Below are 12,113 nucleotides of genomic sequence, written 5' to 3'. Positions count from 1 at the left end.
GGGAATATGGACATCTAGAGCAGTGTTTTTCAACCACTGTTCCGCGGCACACTAGTGTGCCGCGAGATGTTGCCTGGTGTGCCGTGGGAAAAATTGAAAAATTCAAAAAATTCCACTTTTCTGATGTCCGGGCTGTGATTGGTCCAGACTCCAGCCTTCCTTCCCACCCGAGCACAGTGTGCGACGTCGCGACTCGAGTCACCAGGAGGACCGGAGCAGGAGGAGACGGAGTAAATATAAAAGTAATAATAAAAGTAAGGGCTCGCCTCTTGCACACGGGCGTTCCAATCAGATCCGCCTGGCGGGGACGAGAAGCGAGGAGGCAGAAAAAGAAACGGGAGGCTAAGGAGCTCCCCACCGCCTCCTCCCAGCAAAAATTTGCTAATTTGCTACTGCCCGCCGGCTCCCTGATAAGATTTTTGCGGGGGGGGGGAGAAACTCCTTGCCTCCGTCTCTTTTTCTCCCTCCTCGCTTCTTGGGGCAAGGTCCCTTCCAACTCTGTTATTAGGTCGTTGCAAATTTGATGCAGGAGAAGTTTCTGACAAATGGAATGACGAGAAGCGAGGAGGCAGAAAAAGAAACGGGACGCTAAGGAGCTTCCCCCCCCCCGCCTCCTCCCAGCAAAAATTTGCTAATTTGCTACTGCCCGCCGGCTCCCTGATAAGATTATTGCGGGGGGGGGGAGAAGCTCCTTGCCTCCGTCTCTTTTTCTCCCTCCTCGCTTCTTGGGGCTCCACCAATGGGGGAGCAAGGCCCGCCCAGCGCCAGGCTTTGGGCTAACACAGAGGTCTGCAAAGGTGGCTGTTTTAAGACTGGTGGACTTCAACTCTCAGAATTCTGGGAGTTGAAGTCCACCAGTCTTAAGAGCCAATTTTGCAGATCCCTGCCTGGGCTAATATGATTGATGCCCTTGGTGGACTTCAACTCTCAGAATTCTGGGAGTTGAAGTCCACCAGTCTTAAGAGCCAATTTTGCAGATCCCTGCCTGGGCTAATATGATTGATGCCCTTGGTGGACTTCAACTCTCAGTATTCTGGGAGTTGAAGTCCACCAGTCTTAAGAGCCAATTTTGCAGATCCCTGCCTGGGCTAATATGATTGATGCCCTTGGTGGACTTCAACTCTCAGAATTCTGGGAGTTGAAGTCCACCAGTCTTAAGAGCCAATTTTGCCCAGGTTGCGCACTGAATAAAGTATTTTATAATTTTTCATATTTCTGTTTACTTACTATTTCATAATAAAGTAATTATAAAATACTTTCTTTGTGTTTATTTGATTCCTATTCAAGAGAATTACTTTATATATAGTCAATATAGGCACAGAGTTAATTTTTTTAACATTTTCTAATGGTGGTGTGCCTCGTGATTTTTTTCATGAAACAAGTGTGCCTTTGCCCAAAAAAGGTTGAAAAACACTGATCTAGAGAATGAAAGAATGTTGGACAAAATGTTCCTTTAGATCAGTGCTTCTCAATTATTTTCTGTCATGCCCCCCCTAGGAAGAAGAAAACATTTCGCGCCCCCCGCGTGACTGTAAATAGTATCATTTGTCTATAAAATTGATATAAGTACACCTCTGCATAACACTGTATCCTTATTAACGTATAAGAGAATAAAAAAAGAAAGAAATGTGGATCAATTTACAACAAAGAATAGCTTTATTAACTGTAGCAGAAAAGATTTAAAGGAGCACAGGATTTAAAGGAACACAATATTAAAAAAAACTTTAACCTGCAAAACAAAAATATATAAAATAATTTGAGCTGAGCCCCCCTTTACGGAGCCTCGCGCCCCCCCTGGCTGAGCCCCCCTTTACGGAGCCTCGCGCCCCCCCTGGGGGGCCCGCCCCACTATTTGAGAAGCACTGCTTTAGATGCTATATATACATTTTTAGAGTGGAGGATTCTTTTATTGAATTTAGATCAAGGTAAATAATAGGGACTACATATTACATTTTTGAAGAGAAAAAGGTCACAGTGGTTGGCCAGTAATCCAAAAGAGGGCTATTTTACACATAAGCAGCATCATTTCTATTAATTTAACAGCTTGTAGACATACAGGTAGTCCTTGATTTACAACAATTCATTTAGTGACCAATTCCAAATTGCAACAGCACTGAAAAAAGTGACTTATTACCATTTTTCATACTTTATGATCATTGCAGCATTCCCATGGTCACATGATTTACATTTGGATGATTGACAGCTGACTTACATTTATGATGGTTGCAGTGTCCCAGAATTGTGTGATTCCTTTTTGTGACCTTCTGACAAGCAAAATTAATGGGAAAACTAGATTCACTTAACAACTGAGTTATTAATTTAAGAACTGCAGGGATCCACTTAACAAACGGGGCAAGAAAAATCATTAAATGGGGCAAAACTCACCTAACAAATTTGTCCCTTAGCAACATAAATTTTGGGCTCAATTGTGGTTGTAAATTAAGGATTACTCTGCACTGCCATGAAATATTGAGAACCCATGCAGCCAAATTGCAGTCCTTTTGGCTGTGTTTGACAGACGACTCTACCTATGAGTGTCACAAAACAAATTAATTTATTTTATAAGACTGTCAATTACATTTGTAATAGATTTAATTGTAATTATGCTATTTTAAATGCAGGTATTTATTTAATATCAGAAACTGATTTTTATCAGAATTCAGATTTTTATCAGAAACACTAATTCTGAATATTGTGGGGAAAATACTGGAATATTGTACAACATATTCAAGATTTCACGTTAGAAATAAGATGGGCTTTGCGGATTTAGACTACAGTATGCTCTAGCCCAGACTTTTTTACAGTCCATGAGCTGCAACTAGTGCTTTGGCTGTCTCTGTCTAGCCTGTGGCAGCAGCGGGATCAGTGTCAGGATAGGATGGCGGGAGGGAAGAGACAGGGAGGCAGTGGAGATGGGGCATCGATCTTCCACAACAGTCCCTGTTTTTCATGTGGCCCTTTGAGAAAATTAATTGCCAAACCCTGCTCTAGCCACTTCAAACATGCAGTAAAAGCAGAATAACACTAATGCCAAATTTTGCACATTAAAAAAAAAAGATTGACTAGTCTAGCAGTTTTCAAAAAGCAGTGTTTTAAAAGCTATGAATGCTTTCATGTATTTGGTCAGTGGCATCACTGCATCAAGCAACCTGAAATACAAATTTTATTCTTTGTATTTGGAATGGCAATAGAAATCAGTAAAGGAAAATGTTAATTACTATCTATGTAAGAGAACTCTAAGGAATATGATTATCAGGTAAGTCTATGCAAAAGAATTTGTACGCATAACTGAAAGCGTTACAGCCTAATCACACATCTAAAACCAACGCATGTTCAAATGAAATGTCTACAGACTCATTAGGCCGCAGCCATTCTATTATAATCATGCATAATACCAGTAGTGCCTTGAGCCTATGCCAATGACAACAGCATAAATTTTGCATCTCATTTCTGTAGCCATAAAATTAATGATCAGTTTAAAAATAATTCTTTATAAAAAGTTGTTACACAAAGAAAAAGCACACATGTGTTCCTACAATGTAGCCAAGAGGATAATTAAGAGGCTAATGTTCATTAAAATATCTTTCCCAGAACATTTGATTTATCCCTGAATATTTTGTTATAAGTTTCATTAATTAAACACAGTCAATGGTTACTGGAAATAATACTGCTCCTACATTTTTTCTTCTGCAATATGATATCTTGTGTTGTGATAGTAGTACTTTGAGTCACTTGCACAGTGGCAGGCCTTTCTTTATTAAACAGTACTTTTACATTTATTCTGTAGCAAATTTGCTTATTGATCCAATAGATGATGATATTGCTCTAATACGGGAAGCTAGATATCTAATCATTGTGAATAGAAGTTACTCTTTAATTTGCATTTATCACAATAAAGACTTAAAACTGATTTTGCATCAAGGATTTTTGCTTTTTGCATGAAAAAAATCTTCCCATTCTAAATAATTTTATTCAAAAATTAGTGCCAATATTTAACTTCTGCCAAAAAAAAACCTGCAAGATTTTTATCAACACTTACTTTACTTCAATTATTAAATTATGAAAAAACTGGTGGAATTTTGGATGAACAACTCTTTACACACACATATATATCCTTACATGAAACATACACACACTAATGCCAAATTTTGTATACGTTTCAATTATTGTCTCAGGAATTGACAGTCAGCACTTGTTGCAATTTCAGGAATTTAGCTAGTCTGGAAGACAGCATGTTAAAAAGGTTGGCCTAGATGACAAGAAGATATGCTGAACTTTATTTGGATGCATGAGCGTTAATGGACAAGATATGCTGTGTGGATCAAATCAGCCACCATGGGATAGGTGTTGATCAAAAAGAATGCATGGGGTTATGAGGATATGTAAGAAGTGCTGTGCTGGTTGTAGATTATGTGTGAACGGAGTGTGGGACAGGAAGGACGCCTGGGGTGCTTGAGAGTATGCAAGAGATGCCATGAAAATCATGGGCAGTGTGTAGAGGCACAAGATGGAGCAGAGAGGTGTGTGGGATTCCCGAGGCGCTACATGGAGAAAGCACACATGAGTAAAGCAGATTGGAGATGGTGTGGGGATACCATGCAGGTCAGAAAAGACACATAGGGTGTGACCTAGCTCACGAAGCATTTATAAAGGCATGCAATGGGTTCCACATACTTCAGGAAAGGCATGTTATGGGTGACATAGGTCAGGGAGATGCGCAGGAGGTGCAGCATGGGTTGGGACAGATATTCAGCAGGAGCAGTATGGGTCACGAGGGAGCAACATAAATTCCCTTTCCAGCAGGCAGGTAAATGATTACTGCTGAATGGGGCAGGGAGCAATGGATTGCAAGACAGGCTGGAAACTGTCACAGAAAACATTATAAGTGAAGATCATGTGATTGCAGCAGCATCAAATAGCACTGAAGCAGTCACAATTTCCTCAAATTTTATTCACTTGGGAATCATGAGTCCTGGAATATTGAATACATTCTGTAAGTTAGTCTATTTGCAGTACCTTGGTTCAAAAATTGTCACCCAATGTTGCATTGTTTCACTCAGTTAAAAGGCATGACAAAGTGAGTCTTACATAGATAGATAATCTGCTAACAGTTTAGAGCAATGTTTCTCACTCTCAGCAACTTTAGAATATATGGACTCCACTTTCTCTGAGCTAAAGTCCACACATCTTAAAGTTGCTAAGATTGGAAAACACTGGTTTACACAGAAGATACAGGCAGAAATTCTGGGACTTGTAACTCAAATCGTATGAAGGCACCAAGAACTTTTGAAGTTAAGATTAAGAGTTCATATAACTTTACCCATCCAAATTTAAATATCAATGATTATATTAGGGTGTGGAGGCCTCAAGGGTGAACTCATCTGAAACATTCATGTATGTCCTTTGCTGAATTTTTAACTGTTAAAGCTAAATTTCATGTACTGGATATGTAGTTCAAGATAATATTATCCTCTGAAAAATTTAGCTTTTGTCACATAATCATATTCATGTAGTCCACTATTTGCTCCAAAAAATTAGTAAATATATGATCTCATAAAAAGGTGTTTTTTAAAAAGCATTATCCTTATTATACCTCCAACAAATATGGTTTTTGATGTTGTTTTTCTATAAATATAATTGAGTTCAATAAATTCGAAATATTTTTGTATATAAAGAGTTTTATTCAACTCAATGAAGAGTTAAGGGTTCTTATATGTCCTAAACAATGAGAAAATGTCTTAAGTCCTATAGGACTTAAGACATTTTTCCATTATTTAGGTCATGTAAGAACTTTTAATTCTTCATTCCACTCATTTATTAGTATAAGTGATTTATTGATAACAATATATACAAAAAACTAATAGGAGGCTTTACTTTCAGAAGATCTAACAATTGCATTTCTATATGACAAAAAGCATTAGATTTGCTGCTTTCAGAGGACTGAAGACCTCTAACAGAATTTTCAAAACAAAGCAACAAATTGAAAATAAAATACAGTACACGAGACTTTTTAAAAACCTACAATATAATTGAACATATGTCTAATGAGCAAGACAATCTTCAAAGTAAACTAGAGGACAAGCGAAATGCAAGTTAACAGCCTCCAAATGATTACAGAGCAGAAATTCATGAAATTTATTGGATCAGTAACAGGCAGTGGGGTTTAGATTTCATCCTCCTAGAATACACACACACACACACACACACACACACATAGAACTATATGCATATTTGTGTGTGTGTGTGTGTGTGTGTGTGTGTGTGTGTGTGCACAAGGGAAGGGTGAAAGATGGGGGAACGAAAGAAAGACAGAAAGTCACGAAGCTTTAGGATACATAACTAAGGTAAAAAAGACAGACCAGCATAACTTGGGTTTTAACAAAGAAATTTTGACAGCATGTTCCAGACACCCTCACAAAATTGTTCCCGTGGATAATGTAGCCAATCACAAGATATCATCTAATAGAATATAAATAAAGTACCACTATGCCACCCACCATTTTATATACAAAGAATCGTTCTGGGAATTATTCGGGAAATACAAATTCTACACGCCTGAATCTGCAGCATACAAGCTTTCAATTCTCTTTTTATTAAAAGTGGGAAGGGGGGGACCTTAGAATTAGGTGGTGAAAGAAACTTGGTGGGCATCAAATAACATGTTAAGTAGACGATTGTCCTTGAAAGCTATACTGGGGACCCAGAATCTAAAAAATCCAAGCACAAAAGAACAACGCACAGAACACATAAATGCCAAAGCACTTGACTCGCATAGTAAGGGCAAGAGTAATGGGTCCAGGAAACAGGATGACAATACAACCATGAGCTGCAATAAATTTACAAACTCTCTGTACATAAGGTGATATATTCCATTTAGTAGGTCAGGAACATCTCCAACTTTCATAGGTTTAACAGCTTTCTCACCGGAAGCAATAAGGATATGCATGTATAAGATTTTATGAATGAGCCTACCTTAAAAAAACCATCTGCTGATGGTTTTTAGATCTAGGTTGTTAGATCCATGCTTGAGGAATGCTTTTATGCAGATGCACTTTGTGTATTACAATATATCAGAAAGCCAACCTGATATTTAAGTATGCATTACCAGACAGTCTTTGTAATACTACACTTTTTCCAATTCAATCCCCATCCCCATGATTACATCATTGCAGCAAAAAGAACAGCACAGGTTCTTAAAAAGAAGAAAATAAAGAAAAACAGATGCCTTTATTTTGTTAAAAAAATAAGAAAAAATCCCAACAAAAATTTGAAAAAAGTGAGGAATGGTGTTCAAATTATGTCAACTTTAAAAATGCTCAGAATTTTAAATTAAAAAAAAATCTGTACTGCGTTAAACAGAAGCATTCCAAGCTGAAAGCATCTCCATTTTGAACTCAAAACATCTATTTTAAAATCAGGGTAGGATAATATAAGCTTGCAATATTTCCCCCTGTTCAGAAACATAAATTTTTCTACAAAATTGGTATGACAGGTTTTGAGTTCAAACCATTTTGCACACCCTTAAGTCTAGCTCTACTACCTTTCCTACACTATGCCTCATGGTCCTTAGCAGTCAAAAAATTGTTTTTAAAAATGTTGCTACCAGCATCTCACTAGCCTATTTGCATAGACAATCTGATCCTTGTATATGAAAATTATCCTCGGTTTGGGATCAATTTGTAGAATGCCTTTAGGTAAATATTAATTAATATTTACTTTTTAATCACTGCTTTGAAAAATGTAAAACCCAAATTGGATTACATTACAAAATCAGAAAGCTTTTCTCCTTTTGCATCTAAATTCAGTGATGAAACCAATTCTAGGAACACTCTTTACCTGGAGATAATACTGAAAATTTAGTTCATTGAAAATGAACACACAAATTCCCAAAACAATGGAGCAAGGTTGTTGTTTTAGAGACTGGCAGCTGAACTTTGTAGGCCATCCTGAATATATCCTGTCTGAAGGCAGGCCTATAAACTCTGACATAAAATGAAATAAGTAAATGTTACTCTTTCTGGCTGTTGCCCTACTAGTGGGAGGGGGGAGAATCCACTGTAGTTCCACAGATGCTTTCTTGACCTCATGCTGTGACCCTTATACCAGCATTCACAGGCTGCAGGTCATGACCTCATGAATTAGCATCATGAAAATAAGGGCCATCTCAGGTTCAGCTTCAAAACAGACCACTGTACCAGGCTATTTTTAATGAGATTATAAGGTCTGTTTCGAGAAATCCATTAGAAAATGCAAACCACATTTCAGCTTCCCATTCTTGTCCTGAATCTCTAAACTGCTAAAATAAAACTATGATTTCTGCAAACGTGAAAGCAAGTTGTTGCCAAGCGTCTTCTGGGAGAAAATATTCATGGTATTTGCTACAATTTGCTTCTATTATTTGATCAAAGAGTTCATTTATATTTTTGACATATCTTATGCTGATGCTTTCATTTTGTCTGTTTTTTTAAACTTGCAGTCATAGGCCAAAAATACCCAAAAGAAACATGTTAAGGACCAGATAAAAAGAGGAAACTAAAATTCACATCTAGAAGCAGAATATTTCTTTTGCTTGGTCAAAATCTAATTTGTAAAATGTCTTGGAAAATTCACTGATAGAAGTGGAATATCCCTGCTTCTATTATCTCTGTAAATGGGCAATATCATGACAAAAGAATTCCACTGTATTTGTCCAGCAAAGGAATAATCAATTGTTATAAGAGACTTCTTTGAATTTTTTTTCCAAAACAGCAATAAGTAGAGCATCACAACAAGCAAAGTCGAGAATAAACACTTTCATTAAATTTAGAATTCATATTAGAAAGCGTTTTAAGCCACTGTCGATGCCAATTCAATGCTATTTCATTTGAAATAGTTTTTTTCCCTCTCAATTTTAAGTTCTTGGTTAGTGTGCCCTTTTGTTTTATAAAAGCAGCAAAATGTATATTTTTAAAAAAGGAAATGGAGAATCCTCCATGCTTTTTTCCAGCAGGGGGAGCCAGCATACTCAACCATATCATAAGTGCATAGTCTGAATTTTCAAAAGGTGATTGAATGTACTTAAGATCAGTTTGGAAGCTCAGTAGTAATAAAAAATATTTAAGTCACATGCAAATGAAAAAATATACTCTTACCTATTTCGGGAAATTCTTGTGGGTAGCTGCAGGAAAGGAAAAAGGGGGAGTGGGAAAAAGGATACAGTAAGTGTTTGCAAATCTAAACAACAGTGCATGTTTTTCCAGGTTAATAAAATGATAGCCCACAACTAATTATTGAAAGGCACTTTGAGCATCACTACCTCAAAAATATGATCTAAGTTTGAAGAAGTCTTCCATGATATTAATAGTTGCATATTAGTAATGAAGAACTAATGATTGTATTATATTGCACCTAAGCTTGAATTGAAAACATTAATATATTAATATGGAAAACAGAAAAAAAAATCATCACTACTCTGAAAAATATGGTTAAAAAAGATAAAGATAATGCTTATATAAGTTGAAGAACAGGAAAGCAATTATAGTAAGTTAAATCTGATAAACAGTATATTTCTGGACAATATAAGGATACACCTGTAAGAATGTTGCTGAATACAATGTTAAGACAGAAAAAGAAACATACAATCAGGATGATTTTGAATCTGAATTAATAGGGGGATATTATTCCATGGTATTCAATGGTTCTTGCCCTGCTATTATTTAATAACAGCAAATACCCTGTTTCTCTGAAAATAAGACCTCCCTGGATAATAAGCCCAACTGCGCTTTTGAGTGCATGCACTAAAATAAGCCCTCCCCCAAAATACTGCAACACAGCAGCAGCCATGAGGTGACCACCTTGCTGCCTCCTATATCTCAAAAATAGTAAGACCTCCCCGAAAATAAGGCCAAGCGCTTATTTCAAGGATCTGTCTTATTTTCGGGGAAACATGGTATTAACTTTTTCTACTTGTTTTTTTAATGTATTACACATGCCTAGAGATGCTCATTATACTTGCCTAGACATGCTCATTCCACTTAACTTATAAATTAATTAATTAAATAAACAACAACGGATAACAAATTGTATTCATAAGCATCACCAGGACAGAAGAGTAAAACCTAAGGGATAGATGCTGCACTTTTATTGTGCTAAGCATCCCTAGGCTAGAACCTGACACTATCATTACTATAAGCCAGCCACGCTACATAACTATTCTAGTACCATTTGGTACATTTTGTTATATTCCTCAAGTCTGGCTATTGTATTAAAACTTCGCACAGAATAAACAATTTATCAGTGTTAAACAATATATTGATAGTTGCAAATTATCCGAGGTAAGCATTATTCTTGATAGGAAAGAAAGTTTTGCTGGCAAAAAGCCAAGCTATCAGTGACAAATCATATCCATCATGACAACAACCTCTTATATTGGTTATCTATTTAGTCACTTCTCCAGACAACCACAACAACACAAGAGTCAGATATAATACTGTAAGCAAGTATGACATGGATCAACCATGTATCTGACAAGAATAGCGAGACATAGATAAAGGTTTTCAGCACACATCAAGTTTCTTTCAAAAGCATATCTACTTTCACAAAGTCCAAAGAAATATTACTTTGCTCTTTTGCAATGCCTCATTTTGAAAGAAATAATGGTTCATGCTAAGATTTATATAACTAGGTAAATAGTAACCCTAGAATGGATGTAGCAAGAATTCCAACATTGCTAATTTCTGATAAGGAAGGCATCATTTCCAGGTGTATCAAATGCTCTGTAAATATTGGTCAGAAGAAGAGCAAGACTAGATGCCAAATATTATGAAATTACAACAATCCCAACAATTATAGATCAGCAATAAACTAATTACCTAGACCCGTGATGGTGAACCTATGGCATGCGTGCCAGAAGTGGCACGCAGAGCCATTTCTCCTGGCACGCGGAGCCATCACCAGTTGCTCTTCCGGGTTCGGGCGCAGCAGCCAGTTGGTCTTCACATGCATTGGCATGCCAGAAAGCAGAAGAGGAGCCACCCGGTGCACATGTGCACGCCAGGAAAATGATCTTGTTTTCAGTGTGCACATGCGCGTTGGCCGTTTGGTGATCTGGTTCCTGGTGCACATGCGCACGCAAAAAACACCAACAGGAAGAGCAAGGGCCGCGCGTGCCAAAAGACGTGGAGAGGGGATCCCGGCCGTCACTTAGCAGAGCAGAGCTGTGGTCGGGGTTTCCCTTCCTCCCCGCCCGAGTGGGCTTCTTGAGTGGCCCTCGCCTTCCAGCCCATGGCTCATCTGCAGTCCGAAGGGCTTGGCCAGCTCAAGCATCCCAGAAAAACAGCGGCAGCCACAAGGGGAAGGGCAGGAGTGGGCAACCAGCCCCTGCAGCCACTCCCACACCAGCCAGAAGCAGCAGTGTGATAGCCGCCAGGGACGAGGGAGCAGCGGTGGCAAGGATGGGCAAGGGCTTCCCTCCCTCCCCACCCAAGCGGGCTTCTTGCACGGCTCCAGCCTGTGGCTCTGATGAGGATCCACGGTCCGGAGTGCTGCCGCTTCCAGTGGGATATATTCTGCCAGGCCCTCGGCAGTGTCTTTATGCAGGTAGGTCACCTGCCCGCCAGCAGCTCCTCCAGCGTTGGGGCTAGAAGCAGCAGTGCAACAGTCGCCATTACCAGGGGCGAAGGGGTGGCGGTGGTGAGAACAGGTGACCGCTACACCTTCCTCCCTTCCCCAGCAGCGGCTGTTGCGCTTCCGCTTCCAGCCGGGATGCTGGCAGAGGAGCTGCTGGTAGGGAGGTGAGCTAACAACATAAAGACGCCGCCGAGGGCCTGACAGAATATATCCTGGCTGGAAGCGGCAGCACTCTGGCCCACGGATCCTCATCAGAGCCGCGGGCTGGAGCTATGCAAGAAGCCTGCTTGAGCAAGGGGGAGGGAAGCTCAGGCCCGCCCATCCTTGCCACCGCCACCCCTTCGGCCCCGGTACCGGGATGCCTTGGCAATGCTCGCCTCATGCAGCAGCAAAGTGTGTGTGTGCGTGTGTGTGTGTGTGTAACGGGGGCTGGCTGGGACCAATCAGCTGAGAGGCTGGCCAAGAAGTGGCTCTCGGAGGAAGAAGGCAGGGATGCTGGCTGGCAT

At 39.3% G+C, this 12,113-nt stretch overlaps 1 protein-coding gene across 1 annotated transcript in view; it reads right to left on the bottom strand.

Annotated features, from left to right (window-relative positions):
* Positions 1-12,113, bottom strand: part of SKAP2 (src kinase associated phosphoprotein 2) — a 138,214-nt gene that overhangs the window by 112,043 nt on the left and 14,058 nt on the right. Inside the window, exon 3 of the mRNA XM_081933403.1 lies at positions 9,132-9,157. Coding sequence (XP_081789529.1) covers positions 9,132-9,157 — 26 coding nt within the window. The remainder of the gene's footprint in view (positions 1-9,131; positions 9,158-12,113) is intronic.

Source organism: Natrix helvetica, assembly GCF_964273705.1.
Source record: "Natrix helvetica genome assembly, chromosome: Z".
In the NCBI taxonomy this organism is placed as follows: Eukaryota; Metazoa; Chordata; class Lepidosauria; order Squamata; family Natricidae; genus Natrix; species Natrix helvetica.
This window is presented reverse-complemented; position numbering and strand designations above follow the sequence as displayed.